At 42.7% G+C, this 12133-nt stretch overlaps 1 protein-coding gene across 27 annotated transcripts in view; it reads left to right on the forward strand.

The window, feature by feature from the left end:
* The window catches only part of LOC120386909 (collagen alpha-1(XXVII) chain B-like), a 278660-nt gene that overhangs the window by 115499 nt on the left and 151028 nt on the right, over nt 1-12133 (forward strand). For all 27 annotated transcript variants that reach the window (XM_039506933.1, XM_039506934.1, XM_039506924.1 and 24 more), the window contains 3 exons: nt 6151-6195; nt 7057-7110; nt 10302-10346. In XM_039506933.1, the coding sequence (XP_039362867.1) occupies nt 6151-6195; nt 7057-7110; nt 10302-10346 (144 nt within the window). The remainder of the gene's footprint in view (nt 1-6150; nt 6196-7056; nt 7111-10301; nt 10347-12133) is intronic.

Genomic DNA, 12133 nt, shown 5'->3' on the forward strand with positions numbered 1-12133 from the left:
CTCAGGGTCTTCATAGCCATTCCCAGTTGGCAAATATTGACATTGCAAAACTGACCATCCTAATTGCCACTCTTTTGATCATCTCAGCAGAGAGGTCAAGATGTGAATGGGTCATTGAGAATGAACTGCCCCTCTAAGCAATTCCCTGGCCCTATTTCCCACATGGGCATGGACATGCACATACACACAAACACACACCCACACACCCCTACCTCAGTATAGGAGCTGTGGCCCTCGGAGTAACGCGAGGTGAAATTTTTTGATTGAAACTTTTTTCCGCAAAAATTGCAAATTCAGCAACACAGAAATATTTAGCAAAATAGTGTTAATTTCACCTAGTTGTTTCAGTTGGGCAGGGGGATGGGGGAAGGTGTTTTTTGTTTTGTTTTTTAATTTAAAAAAATGGAAAGGTTTCCATTTTAACCCCTTTAAATTAAACATTTTGAAGTTTTGATTTCAAATAACTTTTCATTTCTAAATTTCCTTTAACTTTTTCAGTCTAAACAAATGTTTGAAATTGAAATAAAACATTTTGTTCAATGCAAAATTCATTTTTACGGAGGTTTCTTGGGGCTTTTTTTTTTTTTTAATTGCTGGTGAACCAAAAAGTCCATTTTTTTTTTTGCCCTGCTCTAGTTTGGAGAGCTTCCACTATGGCTGCCCACCTGTTTCTATTCTGTGGCTAGAGGGGTTCAGACTCCAGGACTGTCACTTGGTCCCCTTTCATCTGCACCAGATTCACAGAGCTGTGCTTATTTATCCCATCCCTAAATACTGGGGAAAGTAGGAGAGGGAATGGAAGTAGAAATCGCCAGCAGGGGGGCAGTGGTGCTTGTTCCACCTGAGTTATTGAGTAGAGCCCAGCAGTGGGCCGACTGGGGCTTAGGTAACCCCCACACTCTGCTTTCACAAACGAGTTCTAATGAATTGGGTGGAAAGAACACAGTTTTCTTAGCATAGCAGCTCATAAAACAAAGCCTCGCGGTTTTGATCAGCAAAATGCAATGTCAGGACAGAATGGGCTTATGGTGGAAAGAATGGAGCAGGAGTAGGAGACTAAACAAATAGACCCAAAGCCAATGCACAGGCCCCACACCTGACTTTGGAAAACCTGAAGCACGTTCAGGGTTTGTTGTGGAGGGAGCTGTGGGGGAGTGTTTCTCCTCCTTCAAGGACACGAGTAAGTTGGATTGTGAGATTTTCCTTCAGTGCAGCAAAAAAGAGGAACTAGCTTGGCACATGCTTTGGTGCTGCCTGGATTTTATTAGCCTTCTAAATTAAGAAAACTTTTAAAAGCTGTTGGAGAAATATTTGGAAAAACAATTTATAATCTGTATTCCTTGCTGGCATCTCCCCAGTGAAAATACCATGGTGTTTGGCTGCAGGCATTTAGCCTACAAGAAAATGGCAAAGTCTTGAAAATTGGCATAAGCAAGCGCAAAAAGGTACTGTTCTTCCATGAGACAAGTGAGAAAAGAACCTCATGCAGGGGGGTTGGATGGAACCCCATCCATATCTGTCTGCAAACTCTCTGTGTAAGAACTTCCAAAGAGACAGAAGTTTCCCTCATGGGTTTCTCTCTACCACAAACATTTTTCCTTCTGAAAGAAGCAGTTGGCTCTGCACTCTTTGAGATGGAGCCGCTACCGAAGGCCTGTAGTTCCGTATGGCATGGTTTGTGCCATAAGCAAACATGTACCATGTAAACTAGGTTTGGATACTCTGGTCTCTGAGTGCCCATAAATATTTTTTGCCTTTGCCCAGCTACAGGGTATGTGAAACAGCTGTTCAAACAAGGGATACCAAAAACATTGTGGTGTGGTCTGAGAGAGAGACATTGCTCATCCACTTCACATGGAGTGAATTTTGCTTTTGCTGAACAGCAATTTTAGAGAATGGTGGCAGGACCTGAGGCACCAGAAGGGAAGTGCATTAAGTAAAACTAATAGCTCATAAATGTCTCTTGGCGTTTGGCTGTCGGATGCAGAATATGACCATCTTGCAAATTGATTCTACTGAAGTACTGTGCAACATGTCCTGAGACAGAATGTTGCTGAGGACAGAACAGCTGCTACTGTAGCTGAATGTAAGGCTGTGCATGATTGGGATGTATTGAAAGAGTGATTGACTCACCCAAGGACCTGCAGTGAATATGAGGCAGAGCTGGGAACTTACGGGGGGAGGGATAGCTCAGTGGTTTGAGCATTGGCCTGTAAACCCAGGGTGGTGAGTTCCATCCTTGAGGGGGCCACTTAGGGGTCTGGGGCAAAAATCTGACTGGGGATTGGGCCTGCTTTGAGCAGGGGGTTGGACTAGATACCTCCTGAGGTCCCTCCCAACCCTGATATTCTATGAACCCAGTTTTCATGGGTTGCTAGTTCAGGGTCCCAGCATCAAGACCATCTTTCCAAATAGGCTGCATTCAGTGGCCTCTTCCAGCTCGGCCACAGCCCAAGGCCTGCTTGTTGAAGCCTGTCCATTTCCCACAGAAATGCCAGCTGTCATCGTAGCTATGATAGTGTGGATTATAAACATTGTCACAGCTGAGCAAATCATTCAGTGAAGTGTAATTTCCACTTGTAGTGACAGCCCCTTGTGTTTAATCGCTCTGTAATCATCAGGAAGTGTATGGATAGGAGACCAAATGTAATTGTTTTCATACGCTCTTCTCTGTTATTTCAGTGCTATTTAAAGAGTATTGCAGCAGGTAAACACTTTCACATACCAGCTAGCCTTCAAATGCATGAGCTAGCTAGGATTAACCTCAGACAGTGCTAAGCACAGGTTAATGTGAAGAAACACATTTTAACCACCCCCCGAGTTAGCCATAAATGGTGAAGAGTATATTTAATAGGATGCAACAATAATATACGGCCTGTATAGTTAACTTGAGAGCTATTCATTTGGCTTTATATATAAAAACATTGTGATGCATGGTGCAGGCTTTAGCTCGAGGCTTGTTCCTTATAGTCTCCAGATCTTCTTCTTCTCTTGCTGTAATTGTGGCTGGTAGGAAATCTTATGAAGGAATCAAATTCCTGAATTTTCTAGGATTGCCTTATCTAAAAGAAGCTTTCGTACCTGATATTTTTTTGAGGGGAAGAGGAGGAGCTAAAATGTTCCTTATTTTTCTAACGTAATCTCTATGGGGGGATTCCTGGAAAAGGATCTTTATGAATGTAGCTCAAAAGATCTGTGACTTTTTGAGGGTATCTTTCTGTCTGTGGGGGATCTCTCCTCATAGCATGAACAATGCTCTTTGATTTTTCTGACCCTAGTGATAGGCTCTGATTTGGATTTGAGATGCACAAGTCACTAACTCTCCTATGCCTGCGTAGATTCTGATTCTAAAATCTAAATCAGGTCTTTTGATGTGATCTTTAGGTGAGAGACCATTTCCTCCTTTGGGATGGAGTTTTTGTGCCTTAGGCATAGATTTATTTAGTACCAATTTTGTTGCTGTTGATTATCTGTAGAGCACCAAATCTGGGCTTGGCAACACATGAGATATAAGTAATGAGGCAGTCCCTCCCCTGCATAAGATGACAGGCTAAATGAGACAGAAAAAGGGAAACTCTTTTGTATTGCCATGAAGTGATTTGCTATCTCTCGGATAGATGGACTGCCAAGTCCTAGTTCAGCTACTTGCGTCCCAGAGTTTTGTCCATCAAGAAACTTTTAAAAGAGGAGCAAGAGCATGCACTCAGATTTGTTTGAACATCAGGAACCCGGAAACTTTAAATCTTGACCTTTTCAGCTATGTCTTCTGACAGAGCCTATCCTATGGAGAGGACTGAAAAGGGGCCCTTTTATTTCTCTGGGATAGGAAAGAGGAGACAGCCTCCTAGTACTATTTTTGGCTAGCTGTTCAACTCTCAGAAATGGTTCCAGGCTGATGGCAAGTTGAAAGCATGTTTCAGGTACCCAACCTGGGATTCCACGACACTACCTTCAGGGTATCTATATGAAGATGCTGGGCAAGGAGGTTGTTATACAAGACTTAAACAGCCAGCTCCTTTCATTTGCCACTTATGGCACTGCCTTGCTCTTACCTGAGGATGAAGTTACTCATTCACTTTAAGGGGTGATGTCCCCATTCATGCCAGCCCTGTCAGGAGAAGTGGCTGGAGCGGCTGATTATATATAGAAGCAAAGACATTACATTTTGATGTGGGGCTGTCTGGAGCCCTCTGGAATCAGTTTTGGCTCCTGCTGTTTTTCTGACACAGCCAGTCGCAGGGACAGAACACTGGTTCCTGCCGAGTGCCCTTTGAAAAGTGACTGATGTCAGATGTGAGCCCAGGAATTAACCACAGACCCACTGTGCCTGACTGAGGTGAAAGTCCCACATCCTCCAGGTCCCCATGGAGCAGGAAATAAAGATGGAGGGCAGAGCTAAAAGAGTGGAATAGCCTGGTGTTCTCAGTGGAAACCAATAAGCCCTAGAATCTTTTCATCATATTTGTCTGATCAGTAACACGCCCCACCCCCCTTACCTCTCAACTTGCCAAAACTCTGGTATGGGCACATGACCTGAGACAAAGATCTAAAACTAGCACAGGTTATTAATGCTACCGTATGGGAAAGAGACCATCACTCATCACGGATAGCTTTGAGAACCGCAATCCCGTGTCTAACCTCCCGTTCCCAAATCAAGAAGCTACCAAAACAAATATCTCAAATTTACTGCTGGTACCCTTGACCCCTCTGGGTTGAGCTTTAGGGCATGATACAGAGACAACAGGGTTAACTTCTCCCCAGGCTTGATACCCCCCCACAAGCTTGTTTTAAGTTACATTTTTCTATTTTTGTGTCCTCCGTAATAGCCCAATTATCATGTTAGTTCCTAACTAAATGTAATCTTCTGATCTGCTTTGCCTCTACTTTATGGAGACTAGTTTGTTTTAAATAGCTACAGTAACATAATAAAGGGAGGCAAAGAGTATAAAATCCAAGTGTGTTACTTGATATACAAAGGGAGATCTAAGTAAATCTGGAGAATGTAAACTGCACCTTAAAATGAAGGGTCTGTTTGTTGGCAATGAAAAACATAAACTCTTTTATCCTCTAATAAAAAGATGTATCATGTAATCTGGCCAGCTGATTACCGGAATACAATGTCCACTTCTGGTGTCCACACTTCAAAAAGAGGCTGAAAAATTGGAATGGGCTCAAACAAGAGCTACAAGAATAATCTGAGGTCTGGAAAACCTGCCTTGCAATGTGTGATTTAAGAAACTCCTCCTGTTTAGTTTATCAAATAAGTGTGAGATGACTTGATCATCTTTAAGTACCTACAGGGGAGAAGATGCCTGATAACAGCGGGTTCTTTAATCTAGCAGACAAAGGCATAACAAGATCGAAAAACTGAAAGTTGACACTAGATATATTTGAATTGGAAATAAGGCAAAATAAATAAATGAGGGTAGTTGACCATTGGAACAACTTACCAAAGGATGTGATGGATTCTCCATCTCTTGGATATCTTTCGGAACGATATCTGTGATAACTGAACCCTGTGTTACTGGACTTGATTCAGGAATTGCTGGGTGAAATTCTGTGGCTGTGTTGTGCAGGAGGCTAGACTAGATGACCTCAATGGTCTCTTCTGCTTTAAAATCTATGGATGCAATCCTGGCTGTATTGAAGTCTGTTGCAAAATTCCCATTGATTTCAATACAGTCAAGATTTCATCCCATGAATCTGATTTAATAGGAAATGGGGGAGGTCATTGCAGGACATAAAGAATGTGACTAGTCAGGTAGATCATTTTGTAGATGTTTTTCCAGTTCCAGTCTAAGATCGAGCCCTTCCTAATGGATAATGTTCAGGTGAAAACAAAGCAGCTTCATCTGCGATCCTGAAAATCCAGCTGCGAGTGGTGGTTATTTGCATTGCAGTAGCATCTAGAGGCCCCAACCCAGAACAAAGGTCCACTGTGTTAGGCGCTGTACACACACATAGTAGCTGACAGCCCTAAAGAGCTTAGTCTAAACACACAAAAGGTGGGAGGTGAAAAGTTAGCATGGATCATAAAACAGATTCTAGATTTGGAGAAAACTTCTCTATAGAGCTTTCTTTTCAGCTGGGATGAGAAATTCAAACAAAGTTCTGATTATTTTGTTCTGTTACTCTCATATTTTTAAACAGGGATACAAAGGCTACCCTGGACCACCAGGTCATCCTGGAGACCAGGTGAGTGCCCTTTCCAGGTTCCAAGATTGAAACTACAAAGAGGGAGGATTTAATCTCTCATCTGCAAATACCCTGAAATCAGGCTGAGTCATTTACCAAGCTGTTCAGTGCAATCAAAGTGCTTTTTCAGAGCCAGCCTGATACAGAGATGATTTATGCAGCTAACTCCTGTGCCAATCGGGAGTTATGCACATACATTAACCAAACATCAGTGGGGGTAAAGGGAGAGGAAGGATTTAGTTAAGCTTCTGATTTATTTGCAACCTTTATTGCCCAAACTTGTGCAAGTTTATGCAATGGAAATAGGGGCAGATTTATACTCATTCTTTTTTCTTTACATTAAGTTTTCAGCTGGAGTTTACTAACTAACTGCATCATACTAAGTACTTGACTGTAATTCACCTTCCACCCCCTTTTTTTATTTGGTTAAGTCTGATGTTTGCAGTAAAATAGCAATGAATAGCAAGGCCTGTTAGAGATGATGTTAAAGGATATTATACATGAATCCATTTAGTTTCAAAGAAGTTTGGCAGAGCTTTCCCCCTAGTAAAACAGTTCCATATGCCAGAGATATGGATGCAGCCTTACACCTTCTCTTAGCCTCCTTGTTCCAAACTATCTGCAGGTTTCTGTGGAGGGGTGGGAAGACAGCATGCTTGCTTTATGCCTAGATCCTGTTGAGTTGGCCTCTGTAGCTTTTTCTTCTTCTTTAATTTATTCCTCTGCCTTTTTTAATCTAATTTTTCTTTCTCTTTATAAATCTGAAACAAGTTCATTCGCAACCCCCCACCCTCAAGGCGAAGCAGCTAAAATCTAGTACGCTGTAGCACTAACCTCACCTTTGTATGCTTTTCTTTTAAGGGTGAACGCGGACCAGACGGGAGCCCAGGTGCCAAAGGTTATCCTGGCAGGCAGGTGCAGTAAATCTTACCGTGCTGTGCACAGAGTAGGGATTTGGGTATGCAGGTAGATATAAGCATACCCCACTAAATACGGTGCTCACACCTTGGAATGTATTGGTTTATTTTTGTTTGTTTTTTCCCCTTAGAATAAATAATGTGGTCCTTTCTGATTTGTTAGTGAACATTCAGGTTCTTAGAAATCGTTCTGTTCCTTGTAATCATTGTCTTTTAAAAACAAAAGCACACTCGTTTGACAAATTGATGTGATCCCTGCAGAATCTGTTCCATATAGGTTCACTTTCTCCTTATAGACCTTATCTCTGGAACTATGCTCGCTGTGTCCCAGGTTGTTCTCTGCGGCTCCCTGAGTGTGCCAGTGGGGAGACAGCAAGGAGCCACCATGCCCCTTCCTTCTGCCCCTGCACACGAGCCAGGTGCAATGGCAGGTGCAGGAACAAGTCTTCTCTGTGGTCCCTGGAGTGGAGGACATCTCCCTGCCCACTTTTGCAAAGCCTTTCATCCCAGGAATGGCCCAGGCAGGAGGAGGCTTTCACCCCTTAATTCAAAGGGAAGGAGTGCAGCATCTTTAACAATATTAATCCTTCCAAATGTCAATAGGGCACTGGAGTTACACAGGTGTTAGAAAAATGAACAAAGAATCTGGCTAGCTGAACATCCCTTCCCTCAGTTGCTCAACTTTCACTCTCTTAGCTCATGGGATGCCATTATTTTAATCCATTCTCCGGTCATCACAGTGTCTTCTGTGGTGGGCAGGATCTGAACTTGCAAGAAAAATCTGACCATGTTTTTTCAGACCTACTTTATTAATCATAAAGAGATGAGAAGGGGGCATATGCCCAGTATCCTACCTACCTGCTGTTTGCAGATCACTTTTAATACCTAATATCACATAGGAGAAAAACCTAAGACAGAAGTCTAATGAAAATAGAAGATTGTGATTAAAGCCAGCAGCAAACTCTACCTCTGAAGCTTTGTCTGCTCAGCCTTTTCCTAGAGGGACTATGGAAATAGGGTAAATCTGCTTTTGAAGATCCCTTGAGGAAGTGACCACTAGCTAGTCCCTCATATCCTACTGTACAGCACTAGAGGACAATGGTTAGTCATAGGAAACTCACCCATGCTACCTGATCCATAGCCCTCTACCTCCAGCATATTTACAGCCTGCCAAAGCAGAACCGCAATATAATCACTAAACACAGTAGGTGCAGCTGGATAGAGTTTTCTAGCAACGTGTTCCCTGCAATTTCTGGTGAAAAACAAGTTCCCGCCACTAAGTTGTGATCACCAATGTCACCAATCATTTAAAAACTGTAAGATGGCATCCAGGACACACGTCTTACCTGTTCTTAAAATAGGAAATCTGCTCTTTGTGTCATCAAGATCCCGTCTCTACAGCATGTGAAATCTGAGAGTTGAGTCAGTAATATGTCCCCTGTGAACCTACTGACTCTCTTCCAAAGATTCCCAGTAGCTGGCTTTATCCAAGCACTGGTAAATCTTCCAGCTCCCCTACAGACATGCTCACTGGACATTGTGTCATAGAGAGTGGCAGTGGATGTGAACAATGGAGGAAAATTCTTCCAGTCTCTCCTACATCTTGTATCCAAATGCATCTAATGGAGACCTCCATTTACCTAGCCTAATAAAAATTCCATAGAGAGAGACACTGTGAACCTGTTTGGCTTATCCTAGCAGTTCCTTTACAGGCATGAACACTATAGAGACTTGTACACCAGAACATCATGTGAGAGCATCTGTTCATCAGTCCAACCAACATCATAACCATTTGAGTTATGGTGAACTGACAAGGTTAAGGGATGCTGTTTAATGGGTTCACAGGGTCTTACTCCCAATCAGATATGCTGGATAAAGTATTGGTCCCCAGGTACATAGAAAACAAAAGTACTTTTAAAATGCAGTTATGGTCAAGAAAGTGGCTCTGAAAAATGGCACCTTCTTATTCTGAATCTTGTCTGTTTTCAGTCAGTTCTCCCTACTGACTAAAATTTTACTATTTGTTACTTCTGTCAGCTGTGCTGGCTCTGCAGCGCTATGGGAGAGGGAGCTTGGCTCTATTTTGCTTCGCACATCATAGGCAGAATTGTTAACGATGTTCCGACGGCAGAAATCTTCTACTGGCGACGATGTGTGAGCCAGAAAGAGCACAGCTTGACTTTCAGATCCCAGGTTGAATATGCAGAGCTGCCAGTTGAAGAAGAAAAAAACCTGTCCTTGTAACTGGTAAACTAGATAAATTTGGTCTGGAAGCTGGTGAAAGGCAATAAACATGGAAGCTCATTATGCAATTTTTATAGGGCTTCTTTTCAGAGTAGAGCCCTGCTTAAGGGAAGGGCAATGGGTACAGAAATACAATGAGATGTATTTTGAATTCTTTCCCAGCTTCCAGTGCTCTGACTAGAACCTGCCCAGTGTAACTAATTTTACAGATGACATAAGGCTGATCCTCCTTCACTTAAAGCCCAATGGGAATTTTAGTAGTGACTTCAAAAGGAGCATGAATGGGCCCCTCATCATTGCTAGAAAAGTGGGTGAAGTGATTACAAGTCTTTCCACTATTGAAGGTAAAGAGGGTCATTCATGACTTGGAGTTCAAGAATTTAAAATACGGCAACTGTGGGCCTGATCCATAGGCTGCTGAAGTCAATGGGAGTCTTTCCATTGTTTTCAATGGGTTTTGGATCGGGCCCCATCTAGATTCCCCTCCCAGGAATTAAAGTGTTTTTGACATTGCAGTCAGCGGCCTTCTTGTCTGTATGGTTCATTGATGGCACACTCAATCCCACCTTTTGATGAGTACCACTGTCTACATGGTGTCGCTTTACATTGCAACTAGCATTTGATTGCAATTTACTTGCATCCCACTGTGTTAACCTCTCCAGTCTTGTGACCAGAAATCTCCATTCTAGTTCCAGTGTTCTGGGTCTCAGAGACTGAGCTCCTGTGTTTTATAAGATTCCCGTTTTGCAGAGTCATCAATTCACAACAATTAGGGATTTCTTCCTCCTCTCCCCCCACCTCCCATTCTCCCATATTGATACCCCTTGAGATAGTTGTGAAATCATCTGAACCATCCTGGAATAGTGCTGTAAATATGGCACTGCTCATTAGGATTTATATTAAAGCCTCTCCACATTTGTCTTTGTTTTTTCTTTTGTGTTTCAGGGTTTACCAGGACCAATAGGTGAAGCTGGTCCAAAAGGCAGTCGGGTAAGTGAGCCATTTTTTACCTTGTCTTTCTCTTTCCTCTCCCCCGTTCCATCCCCCAGTATCTGTCGCTCCTTGTGATCAACTTTGCAACCCTAATATAAGTGTCTTGTTTTTATTACATAGAGCTCATTAATTAATTGATGCATCATTAAATCCCCAATTGGTTTAAAATGGTACCAAAGCCAGTGGAGCAACTGTGCTGCAAAGTTAACCCTTTCAAAGCCCAAAGAATTGGAGAGGAAACAAAGAAATCCAAATCCCAAAGGATTGGTTTCCCTACAACTTTGGTCTCAGTGAGGCCACTCTAGCTTCGTCAAACACAGTGGTTCAGCCACTCCAAATACTTTGAAGAGGGGTTCTTCCAGACATAGGCTGGTCCTGAGTTTTATAAGCAGAGAAATTTGGAATTGATTTTACATCTTTGTGCATAACAACAAGCCGACACCTTGAAGCCATATGCAAATGAGAACGTTAATATCTCTGCATTGGTTTGCTGGTCAGCTGGAGCTCTGGGGATTCCCACTGACTGTTGAGGGCTGAGTTAAGAATTAAAACTGCATCTAATCACCTTCTGCTCTTCACCTACAATTAGAAATCCATAGTGATTCTCTGAGCCAATAAAAATGCTCCTCTCCTGACCATGTGGTCCTTTCTCCATGAACAGTAAATGCTACCAGCTGTCTTCCATCACTCGAAACATTGCAAGCAATAAACAAAAGCTGACTCCATAGCTAACTTTATTCCTGTGGTAGGGAAAGGGGTGGGAGGAAGGATCAGCTGCTTAATGTACTATGGTAGACACAGATCTGTGATAGCACAGCTTACTTCTCTCTATTTCTGATTAACCCATTTCACTAGAGTAACCAGGATCTTTTGCTAGAGAATTGTGTGACTTATGCGACAGTAGGAATTCAGCCTTCATACGGGTATTTACGGTCTTCAATCCAGGATAAGACCCTTGAAAATTATCATTCATTTGCTACTCCTAAATGTCTAGGACTGAGATTTTGAAAGCCACTTAGGAGAATTGGACCTCTAATTTCCATTACAATAATGGGAACTTAGTCTTGATATTTCTTAGCCCAGATATCAACTGTTTTATGGCTGTTCACCACTTCAGGCCCTCCTTCCTCCACTGCTTTTTCATGGGAAATGTGGGGAGATGCGAAGGTGGCTGCTTTGTGACTCAGGATGAGAGGACAAACAGTGAGTTGGATGGCTGGGCTCTGTCTGTGTGGTTGTATCATCTCACAGCAAGTACTAACTAGCTGAAATACTGAAGTGGTGTGGGATAGTGGTCTGATGGGCTCCCAGAGAGTCTGAGGCTTATGGAGATGGGCCAGCAGGGAGATTTGGGGAGTGGGAAGGAGGAGGGATGGGAGAAGTTCAGTGTCAGTGTTTGAATTTTGTTCTATGGCGACACAAGTTTTAGGAAATCATTGTGGTCGCTACCTGCTAAAATTCACTTCTGCTTGATGCTATGCAATTGACAGAGTCCTGTGCAAAGGAGCAATGCACAAGGTAACGTTTTGTTTTAATCACTGCATGCAGTGAATTAAGCATGAGTCTCCAGGTACTGCAAGCAAAAGGACAGGTAGCATTTATGCAGCAGCTTTTGCCCAGGCAGGAGCCCAGAGCACAGAAGAAATATTGCAGAACTGAATATCTGACTCTCACTACTGAGCTGAGATGGAGCAGCCTTTACAATACACTGGGTTTTAATGAGGAAGAGGAGACTCTTCTGATCAAAGTTAGATAGTGAAGGAAATGTAGGCATGTAGAAGGCC

Source organism: Mauremys reevesii, linkage group 19 (assembly GCF_016161935.1).
Source record: "Mauremys reevesii isolate NIE-2019 linkage group 19, ASM1616193v1, whole genome shotgun sequence".
In the NCBI taxonomy this organism is placed as follows: domain Eukaryota; kingdom Metazoa; phylum Chordata; order Testudines; family Geoemydidae; genus Mauremys; species Mauremys reevesii.